A 13823-nucleotide genomic window follows, 5' to 3' on the forward strand; every position below is an offset into this window, starting at 1 on the left:
ACTACCACAGCTCTGGCCTTGCGGTTATTTATTAGACCTCGTTAGAGAGCCTCATAAGGAAAAGAAACCAGTCAGTACTGCAGGGTTGAGAGGTGACAACCCCTTCTCTAATGCACCTTCTTGCCTTCCCCTGAGCTAAGCTCTTCATATGTTAGAAATTCATAGGGGGAAAAGGAGAAAGATTTGCTTTTTCTAGGTGGGCTTTTCACAGCACTATTAAAATGTCATGTAAATTGACCCAGGGCTATTAGAGAAGGAGTCAAAGCCTTTAAGCCTGCTTGCAGAGTTGTCCATTGCACCTAATGATATAAGGAGCCCACAGGAAATGTCAACACCGTCTCTTTGCCATAGCAAATAAATATTTTCAGGCGTATATCTTACTGTCCCAGCCACCTATGTGTTGCTTCTTTTCCTTCTTCGAACGGCATTGCAGAAGAGTTTGCAAATGACCGTAGCACCCAGTTTGTAGAGCATGTTTGTCTTTTCTTTTTTTCTTCTGTCTTCACCATTTTTAAAGTGCAAATAGTTTAACTCGTTTGAGAGGCATGGAAATATGTGAATAGAGACATTTGGAACTGCAGCCTTATTTCCTCCTGCTGATTAATTTTACATTCTGCCTTTTCACCCGCAGAAGTCAACTGATGGGTGCAAAACACCCAGACAAGATGAGAACGTTGTACCCTGTTAGGAGGGGATGCTAAAGGAGGGAGGCAGAATTACCATCGCTGCCTGGCTGACGCGTTAGGTACTTTGCAGAGAAGTGAGGAAGTGACAGCTCCCTCCTGAAAAGCTCACACTATTTAAGTAGACAATTTATGGGCAGAGAATGAGGAACAGACTACTGGTAAAGACCAGAAGGAAGGACTAGAGTTCTTATCCCTGTTCACAGTCCAGATCCTCTATCTAAAAAAGAATTAAAGTTTCCTTTTTGCTAAGTCCCGATCAGTAAGAATTTGGAATCAATTATTTGGTCCAGCAAAGAGACCCAGCCAAAGCTTTCTTCAGGACTTGCTATCTGTGGTCAGATAAAACCTGGCAATTGGAGGAGAATATGGTTTCAAAGCAAAAATATTTTATCTTCAGATTCGACTTAGTACATAAATGCAGAGAAAAATATGACAAAACGTTTGAAAAATCTGAAGCATGGGATATTCTTCAAAGAAAACATTTGAATTATGACATTACAGTTCTTTTTAATTCACGTTTTCTTAACTGATAAATCATCAGTAGACAAAACGTTTTGTTTCAGAGCAAATAAATTGCTTCAGCTTGAACAAAAAGAAAGCATTGGGTATTTTTTTCACTTCACCCATCTCTTCTCTCTCTCCCTCCGTCCTGTTTATTGTGAGTTGTCAAGCACCACTGATTTCTGTATGTATTCAATGATGGAATTACTCTTACAGTTTGTTCATCAAACCAGAAAAAAAAGAGCCATTATTTTCTCAACTTGTCGGAACTGGCATGTGTTGGCAGTGTTACTGGCAAGGTTCCCACCAACCCAGATAAGGACAGAGCTTCATTTTCTGCATGTTCAGCAAATGTTATTGCTGCTTTAAGGTCTAACTTGTTGACGCTACATTCCTTTTCTTCCCCAAAAATACTGTGCTCCACTTTCTCTGAACCAACTGCAAAATGCAATGACCTAACGGCTGTGCACATGCTAAAAAATAAAATAAAATGTAGATTGGTGACTCTATTTCTGTGCAAATAATGTAGCACAAGCTGTAGAGGACTGGTTTTAGAAAAAATAAAATAATAAAGGCAGGAAGATTTAACACCACCAGGAGCTTTTCTGCATGTTGCTACCAGCACAATGTTTAAGTTGTCTGTCAGCATTTTCCCAATACATCTCATTCTGAGATCTTTCTAGAGACGGCAATTAGCATGAAAAGAAGAAAAATCATATTCTTTTTTATGAAAGCTCCTTTTTAGCTGACCATATATTATTTAAATCTAGGCTAAAGGTTGATTATTTTAAATAGATTCAGAATAATAGTTTATTTTAATTGTAATGTCTTTGTAATTGTTACTGTGCATAAAATATGCTCATTATAATAAACACAAGACAATCTGCACATTCACAGAGTGCTCCAGATTAATGTCCCAGTTATCTTCTACGTTAATGATTTTGTTTGTTCCCTGCAGCATAATTTGTAGGCTAAAATTTGTAAAGCATATTGTTTATCAACAGAGAAGGAAGACTTCCCTGAGTTTAAAATATTTTGCTGTATAAATGGAATATTAATAGGTAAATGAGAATTGATTTATCTGATCCTCAGTGGTTTATGCTGATTTGAGTCTGCAGGCAGATTGGGCTGTCCTGGGAGGTTTCTTTCCTGTCCAGAAATGGTGAAAAATCAGACTTCCTTGCATTATTTTCAACACCAGGAGTCGGGGCCAGAATAATAATAATAAAAAAGCAGAAATACAGAAATAAGTGAGGGTGAATTTGCAGAAATGACGCAATCCAAGTTTCCAAATGCAACACACGTGCCTGTCCTTAAACTACTGTTTTTTCATTTGCCTTTTTTGCAAGTTACACAGCTGTAGTGAAAGAGGTAAATATTTGTGGGTGCTCCCAGTGTGTCTTCTGAGTTTCTGTCAGATCACAGAAGCCTTCAAAGGCAAAGTGCTGTATGAAATCTTTCTGTAGTATTTGGTTTGTAGCAGTCAGGCTTGCGTTTTTGAATTTCAGGTGCAACTCCCTCACATTTCTGATTAGTTTTCAAATGTGGAGATCTGTGTTTGTTATATGAAATTATGTACTGGGCATAAGAAAATGCTTGTGTTCATTAAAAACCCCAAACAGCTTTGGTTTGAGTAGAGAAATTTGGTATTTGTTGTTAATGAAAAATTTAAGCTCTCTGAGAGAAACAGTTTCCATCCAACACAAACAGTACTTTGGCTAATTACCCGTCTTCCCCTGTGCCTTTCATCAATATCTGGAAGAAAGATTTATTTGGGGTAGTAAAATAAAGTAAAATACAGTTTTATCCATAGAGCCATGTTAGACTGCCAGCAGGACTATGTGCAATGGTGAGTTCACAAGCTTTGGACTGTGAGGGCATTGCACATTTTATGTTCATCCCCTTCCCTTTATGCAGCAGTACACTACCAGGATCAAATGAACCTGGCAGGTTAAACTTGAGATCACATTTCCTTGCTCAAAGGACCCGTAACTTTCTTGAGCAACTGGTAAGTCTTTTGAGAGAACAGTACATTTTATTTTCAGACTTATGTCATCAGAAAACACTTGGGTTTACTTTGCATTATTTTAATGTTGGTGTTAGAACGACGACACAAAAAGGCTGTACCTCTGGCCTGAAACTCTGATAGAACTTTCTGTTCCTTACGGGGGAGTTTTATATGTCCCATTTGTGCTCTCAAAGGAGCAAAGAGCTCTTGGTTTTGATACTGTCCCCTTATAAAGTCAGGGTCTAGAGGAAAAAAAAAAAAAAAAAAAAAAAAAAAGGAAAATTCCAGAGTAGCATAGCTCCTTCCATTGATTTTCAAGATTGCATTAAAATGTAGCACAAGACGCAGCCTTTAAAATATTGCCTTATAATTTGCTCAGCCATGGCATATTTACTTCTCTGGAAAGTGAGTATTTATTGCTCCTTTTAAAATAGGAACAGTTTTTAGCATGTTAATTCTGGGGGAGCCAAAGTAAACAAGCAGCATGCAACTCTTGTGCTGACTGCCACATTCCTCCTGACTTGCTCCTGCTCCTCGCTGCAGACATGAGGGGAGAGAAAGGGGTTTGGATGTTGTGAAAGTTGCATTTGTGAAGTCTCTTTCTTTCCAAGTTCTCCTTCAGGTGTGCAAGGAGGCTTGGAAAGCTTTGTATCTTGTGCTTGACAAGTCATGGTTCTTGTGGGAATCTCTCACCCCATATTCATTCAGCTAAGAGAAGGTTGTATCTTTCCTTTCAGACTCCTCAGAGAACATCTTGGAGAAAAAGAAGTTGAATTGACATTGATCTTTGATGCCGTAGAGGAGGCAGATCTGGCTAACTATACATGTCATGTGGAAAACAGGAACGGACGGAAACATGCCAGTGTTCTTCTGCGCAAGAAAGGTAATTCTCAGTATTTTATTCCTGTAATCTCGCTTGCCTCAGCAGCCATGGGTCAGCCAGTAGCAAAGGTCCTGCTGACCTGTCTGAGCCAGGCTGAGCTCCTGGGTGTTTGCTGGAGCTGAAGTACATTTGTGCTATGGCTTCAGTTTACTATTTGCTGAAAAAAAGAATCATGAACTGTTCTTTAGTGACCAGTGAATCAGCCTCACAGGTGATATATTTGCCTGGAATACTATCAGTGGAAGTATTTTGGTCTAAACAACCTATGAATTTGACCCAGAGTTGACTGACTAGACCAGAGGTAATTGTGTGATAGAGTTAAAATGTCTGTTCCTTACAACAGGAACCTCAGCAGTGAGGTCAGATGTTCTAATACTTCTCCACTTCCTTAAACAGCTTCACTGTTTAAATGGAAATCTTTAAATAATTGCCATGCATTTTGATTTCTAACTGCAGAGGGGAATGAAAACATTGCAGTGGTAGCTACAAATCAATGGAGAATTACCTCATTGTTACATTACTTCGCTGGAGACAGTGCCTGGAATAGGGACTACCACTATTGACAAGTTATCTGTAGCAGAACAGGAACCATTTGGGTTTGAACGTGCCAAATTAAAAGGTGCTACCGTGCTGTTTGTAGAAGTTGTTATCGTAAGGCACAGTAGCGGTATCTCATTACAGTTCTTATCTTGTTAGTTCAATCACCTCTTCTATTTGTAAGTAGAGTGACGTTTAAATTTGACTGTAATCTCTGTAACATGAGTGTCTTAGGCAGCACCAAAGCTGTAAGACAGTAACTGTTGGGAGAGCGAGGAAACATTACACACTCAGGGTACAAAAGTAATGTGAAACCATAGAGCTGTCAGCACAGAAGATAGACTAAAGAGTAAATAACGTTGTCCAGATCTCTGTTGTCATTTTTGGCTATAAATCATTTACCGAAAGAGAAAAAGAAATGTTTCCACAAGGCACACCTGCGAGAGCTGTTCCAGTCCTTCATGTGCTTTCAGACCACTGAGGCAAAGGACCCCCTTAGCAGCAGATTGTGGATTGCAGTGTTAGTGTTGGTTAAAAAAGCTGGTGGTCTCCATCACATCCTTGCAGCTAAATCCCATAGAGGTGTCCCTATTACAAGAAGGTTTAAATACACTGTTAGTACCTGAGCATGCTGAAGGTTGATGTCTGAGCCTAGGTAGATGTCACCATGGGACAAATGAACCAAGAGCCAGGTGAAGGAACAGGAAGACCAGCCCAGGCATCTCTAGATGGGGTTGAGACCAGGTTCACCAGCATCTTCAGTCTGGCAAAGAACCACAGTCAGCAGGTTCACCTAAAGCCAAGTTGAATGCTAAGTGCTGTGTTTCGTGTACCCTCAGATAATCTGTATATAATTAAAGGTAAGGGAGAGATGGCATTGAGACCAAAAAAAAACCACAAACTAGTAGGGAGAGGAAATTTTGGGCTCAACAGCCTTTTCTACTATTCTTTCTTGTGAGCCGCAGGTTATATGTGCAAAAGTACAGTATTCAGTCCTGCCAAAACTGGATCAACTCTGCTTACACGATCTCCTACACAAGAGTTTTATGTCCTCCCGGGAAGAAGGGTGTGACATAGGCCATGCCCTATGTGTGATAGGGATAAAACACAATACAAACACCACAAAGCACCTTGAAAAACAAGGGCCTGCAGTTGTGATGCAGAACACACAGGAATGTTTATTTAACATATAAATTGACAGGGTGTCACAACTTTAATTAAGGAAACTGGTCAGCATGATGAAGGATTAGCCTCTTTAGCGCCAAAAAGCGTTCTACCTTTCCATCCACTGAACCTAATAAATACACAACTGATAGCATGTATATCTGTGTTGACACTGGTAAATGCTCAGCTGTGTTGCATATATTAGAATAACAAGCTAGGTTTATTTATAACAAGAAAATGCAGACATTTCAGAGCTCTGCTGAAATTATGGAAGAAGCAGTGCTGAATACAGAATTTGGAGGTGGAGAGGATCACTTCTCAGCTGCTATTTCATTTCTCTCTGAAATGTGACTGTAGAAAGCTTATATTCCCCTTGGGCATTCTTGATAGTTTATTTTCAAGCTATTAAAGTGCCATTTAAAATATCCCCAGTATTTTCACTATGTCCTTTGATGATCTGTCCCATTGGCTTGTTTTTTAAAGTATTAATTAAGTTCTTACTAATACTTGGCCAAACTTTTCCTTTCTGCATTCTGCAGCTTGATATAATTCTTATCCTAGCTTTTTTTTGGCTTGAGTAGAGTATTCATAAGCCAGGAAATACTGGTTTTACTGACCTGTGACAGGAATTAGGACAGGACTGGTAGAGGGCTGCTGACCAGCATCCTCTATGTCAAAGGATCGTGGATTCCTATAGCTGGGGCACTTGGAACAACAACAAGGAAGCACATCTCCTGGTCAGAGAAGTCTCTCTCCCTCTCAAGTCCTACCTGCTAAGGGCTGCTCTGTCCCTGTTGGGCAGGAGGTGTTGGCAGCTCACTTTTGGCTCCATCTTTCAACAGTGTTATAGGTTGTCTGCCCTTTTTAAGAATACAGGATGCTGTCTGATAGCCAGGAATGCTGCTATATTGATAGCCCCAGATCATGCATCATCACGTAGGATTTTTATTTTTGACTTAAAATGAACCAAATCCAGCTTTGCATTGTTTGCCCTCCATGCTTGAATTACATGGGATCACAATATACACCCACTTATTCTTAGCTGTGGAAATAGCTCAGGGTTCCCTTCAGATGAATTTGAAAACAGTCCAGTATTTTCCTGACTGAAGTCTAAGTACACTATAAAATAACTGTCCTGGAACATGAATAACTTGTCTGGAACTGCAGAGTAAAATCGAGCAGTGCTCCTAGTGGAAAGAAGCAGTGAATTTAGATAAAAGTAAATATTACAATTATGTTGGCTCAACGTTTATTTTCAAGGACGCTGCCTTTGTTCAAGACCTACAGGAAACTAAGATGTTTTTTGATGCTGATGTAATATTAAATTGTGAAGAACCTTCTGAAGTATATTTGTCTTTCACTTATTGGGTATTTAGGAGACTTCTAGTATTTTAAAGGCTATTATCCTCTATACGATCAGCTGTGGCTGGATCCTTCAAAAATATTTTAAGTTAGAACCTATCTGAATATTATTATTTATTAATTTTCAGCCACCATTATGGCACAAAGGCCAGCTTCAGCTCCTTTCCTAATGTTGCATTTACCTGACTGCCTTCCCCATTGATTTCAGTGAGGACTGCTTGAGGGGTAAGGCATTAATCAGAGGCAGAGACTAAGAGCTCAAACAGGCAAGAAAACAGAGTGCTTGTGGGGTTTCCTCCATTGCCCCCGCCTTGGAATAGAGATACGGAGACCAGAAGTGAAGTCTGGAGTCTAGGAGAGTTACGGGGCAGAAAGACAAATAAAGGAGGAGGTGTAAAAGGGAGGTCAGTTCTACTTTTTGAGCTGGAATTAGTGTTTTCACTGCCATTTTGCTGCCACACCCTGCCATTGCCCAGGCAAGTGGCTTCAAGTCTGTGCTCCTGTGTGGGCTACGGATGACCTTCAGGACACAGCACAGGCAAAAATAGTCATTCAACAAACCCAGCTTTGCTGGGGGAGTAGACAAGTCACTGCCACGGATGGGCTGTTTGAGTCCTGTAACGTGCAACCGCTTCAAATGGTGCCAAATCAAAGAGGCAAACTCCAAAAGCGTGCAACATAATGTGCTCAGGGATTTGTCAACTGCTTAACTCCAGGTGTTCATTGCCCAGCAAGTGGATCATAGATCAGAGAATACAACGGGCTCTGTTCCTGGACTTTATTCTGCAAGGTAGCATAGGTCAGCTGCAATGTTCAGAATTGAATGGCCTTCATCCTTTTCTCTCCTTCCCAGCTGTCAGTTCTGCCATCATCCCAATCTCCTAGTAGAAAAGTTTCAGTACAAGAAAGGTTTTCTTTTTTTCTTTTCTTTTCCTCCACTGAAAAGTAATTTTGACCAACTCTGTTCTCTATTTGACCAGATTTCTCCCCAGAGCATATGCTAACTTTATCTTGCAGTGTAATAAAAGTCCCATGAATTCCCTGTTCTCAGAGAGATTAAATAGCTATTATAATAGACTTTTTCCATCTATTAGTCCATGGCTTCTCAGCAGACAGACATCAGAGATACTGTAAACTGGGAATAACTTGACATCTGATGTTAATTATTGAAATACAAGGCATGGTGAGGCAGGGCTAACCCCAGAAGATACACAACTAATTTGCTTTTTATCTTGAAAATGACACAAATGACATACCAGTAATTTCTTCTGGCCTAAGTTTTAGAAGTGTAAAGATCACAAAAACTTTTGCTTGCCTGTATTACAGTTTTTATATCTTCATATTGTATTTATCACAGCAGCAAATATCTTCATGACGTCTTACCTAATTAATATAGAGGCTATAATATAGAGGCTAATATATAATATAGAGGCTAATTAATATAGATGCTGTTGTCAAATTGGTATCTTTTATCTTTTATGGTAATGTAATATGCCAAGTGGTGTTGCAAGCAATATTGTGTTCCGAGGACATTTCAGGATAAGGAGTGATGCTGCTAAAGCTAGCATCCTAGGTCAGATAGAGCACTGTGTTTAAGGCTTTTTATCTCATTCTGGCATTGGTTTGCCAAATGACCTTGAACGCATTGCTTCCAGGCCTCTGTTTCTCCAGCTGTAAAAGATGGATAATTGCATTTGGATGGATTTGTGAAGTACTTTGGGATAGACTGCTTGTGATGTTTTCTAATAAAAGCATCCCAGTAGGAAATTTTAGCAAGCACTAGTTCCCATGTAAAGTATAACATGTGCTAAACAAACATGTGAGAACTCCATTGGTAGCCGTCACAACTTGAAATGTGTGCTTCTGGCTCCTCACAGTATTTTGGGCACTCTACATGCTCAGTTCATTCGCTAGTGATTCAGCCAAAGTCCTGGCTTGACAGCTTACATCAGCTCATCTGCTGGCTCCACAAATATAAAATCAAAGTTTAATATTATTTGGGGGACTGGAGTCTCCCAAATGGGGTACAATATGCCTAGTAAACCTATTCTCACATGCTTCATACAGTATTTAATGCTCTCTGCCAAGATAGAAGTTTCAAACTCCACAAGCTCATTAAAGGTTGATTAATCCTCAGTGTAAAATCACTACATAAGTCCCTGGTAGAATTATGATTATAGTCTCAAATGCATTCTGGATGGCAATTTCAGACAGACAGTAGAAGGAATGAGTGGTTGGAGTTGAATAATTGGTAATGAACAACAACAAAAAAAAAGGCATCCTTAATGTTACAGTGGTTATAACGAAGTTGTGCAATTTTACGTGGAATTATACAGTGTATTAGAGCAATTAAAGTTCAAAAAGATCATACCCTTTGTCTTTCCCTGGTAATTTTAGATTTGATCTACAAAATAGAGCTTGCTGGAGGTTTGGGAGCCATCCTTCTTCTGCTTATTTTGCTGGTGACCATCTATAAGTGCTACAACATAGAGTTAATGCTCTTCTACAGACAGAACTTTGGAGGAGATGAAGCAGCAGATGGTAAGCAGTTGCTCAGAAAACTCATAATTTATGCACTGGAAATATTTCAGAGGTCCAAAGTGGTGAAATTTCTAGTTTAAGTTCAAACTTCTACACACCCAAAAGTGTAAATCCCTAAGACTTTTTCTCAAAGCCTACTGGAATCAGAGTCTGTTCACTGAAGTGTCACTGGTCCGTTCCATAGGCAAATGGGAGTAGGAAGAAATGTTCAGGACCCAATTATGGATACTTGGATGCTGTTTGTGAACCGATTCCCCAGCAAAACTCTTTTAAACATTTCCCCATCAATTATTTTTAGGCTGTTGACTAACTCTAGGAACTAGTAAGAGTCAATTGTTATGGAGGTTAACTAGTTACCTCAGTTAATTGCGAGTCTGAAAACAATTTAATGGAAATATACAGCTTGCTTGAAGACTACATTTAAGAATAACATGGAATGTTTTTCAGTGTTCCCCCCACACTTTTGGTAGCATATGATCTGTTTGGTGCCTAAAGCTAAGCCTGTTTTTTAAATTGAAGCTTTAATTTCCCTGAACATAGAATGTTCCTGCTCCTGTGAAGCTGGAACAAGCCCTGATGAACTAAATCCAACTGTTTTGAATCATACTAGTGAATTATAGCATAGTTAATATACTATTAATGTGCATATAACTAGTATCTGCTGAAGATCTAAAGTACAGTATTCAAGTAAAGGTACTTCTCATAGCCTACTTCAGCACTTAAGAGTCACGTAGGCAGTCTGGAGTGGGATCTAGAAACAATAACGTATTTGCAAAAGGAGCGGGGAACACATTTCCCCCATTGTGCAAAAACAATGGGCAGTTGTACAGACGTGTTGCTTTCTGCGGCTAGCATCACCTTTATCGAAATAATTGTTTTCTGTTAAGCATTGGGTAGATGAATTTTGAAAAGGTTTGGCTGCAAAGAAATCCATAGGAGTTCTGGAGTGATATCCAAGGGGTTATAGAATGTGGAATGTTAAATAGCAGGAACAGAGGTCAGGAAACTTCTCTCAATCTTCGTGTAAGTGGGAAAACCTACAGTTATGCTTTTCTCATACTATACAATACTGGACAATGTTTATTCTAATATGTAGGAGAAAGTGAAGGGTAAGATTGTGTGATTTTAGAGGTAATTTACTTGTAGTACCTTGGGATTATACCAATATGATTCCTTGGTTTGCACCAACCAGAAGTGATGTGAAGTGGTAGCTTTCCTCCAGATTGCTTTCATTTGTTTAGCTCGTGTTTTCAGTGTGAAGCTGCTGCATTTTTATTAATGCAACTTCACTGTTCGGTTACTTTTTAATTCATGAAACATGATTTATTTTCTAGTTGTTTAGAAGAGACCTCACGAGTACTTCAAGGATTCTGTGTGCATGACAATTCTGAAATCACCCTCTTGTTTTTCCAGTGCCTACTTTTAGAGCTATTGCAGCCTTGTATCTTGTTCTGGTCCTGCTGAATGAAAGATGGAGGCAGAATGTTGCACAAGTCACAGTGTGTTTCTTCCTACGTCTGTAGGCTATAGAGTGAAAATGTAGCGGTCCTGCAAGAAGCCAGCTGCCTATATGCAATTGCAGGATCATATCCCGTTTTATAAGTGTATTTCTTTAAAGTAAAAGATTTTGAACCGAAAAGATTTGCTTCATCCAATTGTTAAAAACACCCTGTGTAAGCAGTGTTGGATGCATTCACTTCCTGTGTTGTACATAGCATTGCTTTTAGACAAAACATTTCAGCACTACTGAAGAGTAAGGGAAGCCGTTTACAAAATAGCCCCCAGCAGTGCTGCATCTGAAGCACACAGAGCAAGCAGTGGGTGAGCATGGCTAGGTCCTTCTGTTAACGTCCTGTAAATGTCAGGCTTGTGAAGAGGCAGCTGGACTGCAGAGATGTAGCACAAGCATATGGACTGACGGGAGCCCTGGGGGAGCTGCTTCTGTCTCCCTTTTGCTTGCTTGCATCGTGGATAGGGGCGGCTGGAGAGGGCAGTGGTACCCACGCAGCTGGAAGGGACAGGACTCAGCTCAGGGACTGTTCACACTGTTCCCAGTCCCTGTCTTCCTCTCTTAGCGCACAGCTTTCATGCTGCTTTGTAACCAAGCACATCAGTGCTCAGGGGTTTTCTCTGCTACCTTTACAGAGCTCTCAGATGTTTCCAGGGATGTTTGTGTCCTGAATCCCGTGGTAGCTGGCTTCTCTTAAAAGGTTTCAACAAGCTTCATTACAGACAAGATAGCAGGTTTTGGACATGGCTCCAAAGCCAACTGGCCTTCATTTCTTTGCTGTTAGTTCTTCTGTCAACTTTCCGTCAGTCACTACCAGTTCTGTGAGCTGCTGATTTCAGAGAAATGCCAGCACACCAGGTGGACCTCCTCCCATAGAGCTCCGGTGACACCAGGCAAATTGCCTTTTACAGACAATTATTCACATGCTTCGTCTGTGGTTCTGACCCTCATGGACCTGGCTTTGTGTCAGGAATTATAAGAAAGTCACCATCACCATCGTTTCAAGGTCATTGAAGAACGTGTTGTATTATGATTAGCTATTTTTTCTTTTTATTGGAATGTATTGATGAGTTTTAACTGCTTCCATTACCTTTCATGTGCGCAGTTCTTCACAGATAATTGGCACTCAGCAATCCCCCATTCATGCAGTTTTGTCCTCACAACATTAACTGTTTGATTTTTCATTTCTGTAAATAATGGCAGCTGTGCTCTTCCCTGGAGACTAAATTGCTGAAGGTTGACTTTTTCAATACACTCTTTTCCATTACTGCAGAGGAATAACAAAGAGAAATGTCACTGAGACAGCCTGATCACAGCATGGATCTCGAGCTCGATAGCGGTGCCACTTCTGTTCCTGGCACGCTTGCCAGCTCTCAGCTCTGTGTGTCGGATGCGGAGAGCTGGAGTCTAGCCCCGGTGCTGTGCAGGAGGGGAAGGGAATTGTGTTGCCAGACCTCTGTGACACAGCCCAGCTTTCCTTACAAGGCATTTTCTGGGGTCGCCTCTGTCACCCACCTTTTGATGAAGCCCTGAGGCTTTGTTTCCACCCTGAGCTACAGGCGTCCTAGTGCAGGAGCAAGTCTCTCCCTGCTCCACACTTGCTCTTGGAGTTATTTCTAGCTCCGATAAGGTGAGCCCCAGGTATGTAAAATGTCCTGGATCAAATGACCTCTAAAGTTACGATATGCTGGGTTTAAAATTTGGAAGATTTTCTGAAAGAATGCTTTGAACTATTCACATTTGACACTGTTTTCTGTATAATCAGTATTCATTTGAGTTTAAGTTGTGCATTTCTCACATTTATTTGTGAAAGGAAGTTCTTTAAGTGAGAGCTCAAAACTTTCCCATAGCCATAGCACTCCTGAGGCACGGGAGTTGAAAGAAAGATTTCCATTAGCACCAGAGAAAGGATTAAAATAAGAAGTTCCAGCAATAATATTTGTATTTGAATTTTTCCCAGATCTTTTCAGATATGAAGTGTATACACTGACCACATGAGCCAGACATAGTAGCCAGCTAATTCCTCTGCAGAAGCCAGGTTATATGTTCATATGAAAAGTACCACTTTTGCTGAGAAATGCGTGATCATTTCTAGGAATAATACAGTTTTCTAGAACTGTCCTGTGGTCTTTCTAGTGCTTTTGCACACATCAGGCTGAACATGAATTTGTTTCCTTACAGACAACAAGGAATATGACGCATATCTCTCATACACCAAAGTGGATCCCGATGCATTAGATTGTGATAATAACGAAGAGGAGCACTTTGCACTGGAAATCCTGCCAGACGTTCTCGAAAAGCACTATGGATATAAGCTCTTCATTCCAGATAGGGACCTGATTCCTAGTGGAAGTAAGTATTTCTGACCTTTGAGTTTTAATTCCCTCCGATGTGCTGTGAAGGCCTGGACTGTGCAATAAATACTAGATAGGGAAAGCCTGTCCTTGTGCAGTGGCTGTCAGGAGCAGCTAAGTTTCCTCACTGCTGCAGATTTGAGCTCTAGCTTAGAGTTTGTTCCTGCACCACTGAAACCAGAGGGGGAGCTGCTATTGATTTCAGTGGAGGCAGAAGCTGGACCTTTCAACAAGGGAGGCAGCAGTGCTGCAAGCAATAGTGTAATATAAAATCTCT

General features: G+C 40.4%; 1 protein-coding gene across 1 annotated transcript in view; it reads left to right on the top strand.

Moving 5' to 3' along the window:
* The window catches only part of IL1RAPL2 (interleukin 1 receptor accessory protein like 2), a gene marked incomplete at both ends in the record, with an annotated part of 317482 nt that overhangs the window by 294270 nt on the left and 9389 nt on the right, over positions 1-13823 (top strand). Inside the window, 3 exons of the mRNA XM_084294337.1 lie at positions 3933-4078; positions 9539-9682; positions 13374-13544. Of these exons, the coding sequence (XP_084150463.1) occupies positions 3933-4078; positions 9539-9682; positions 13374-13544 (461 nt within the window). The remainder of the gene's footprint in view (positions 1-3932; positions 4079-9538; positions 9683-13373; positions 13545-13823) is intronic.

Source organism: Netta rufina (assembly GCF_964035555.1).
Source record: "Netta rufina genome assembly, chromosome: 12".
Taxonomy (NCBI): domain Eukaryota; kingdom Metazoa; phylum Chordata; class Aves; order Anseriformes; family Anatidae; genus Netta; species Netta rufina.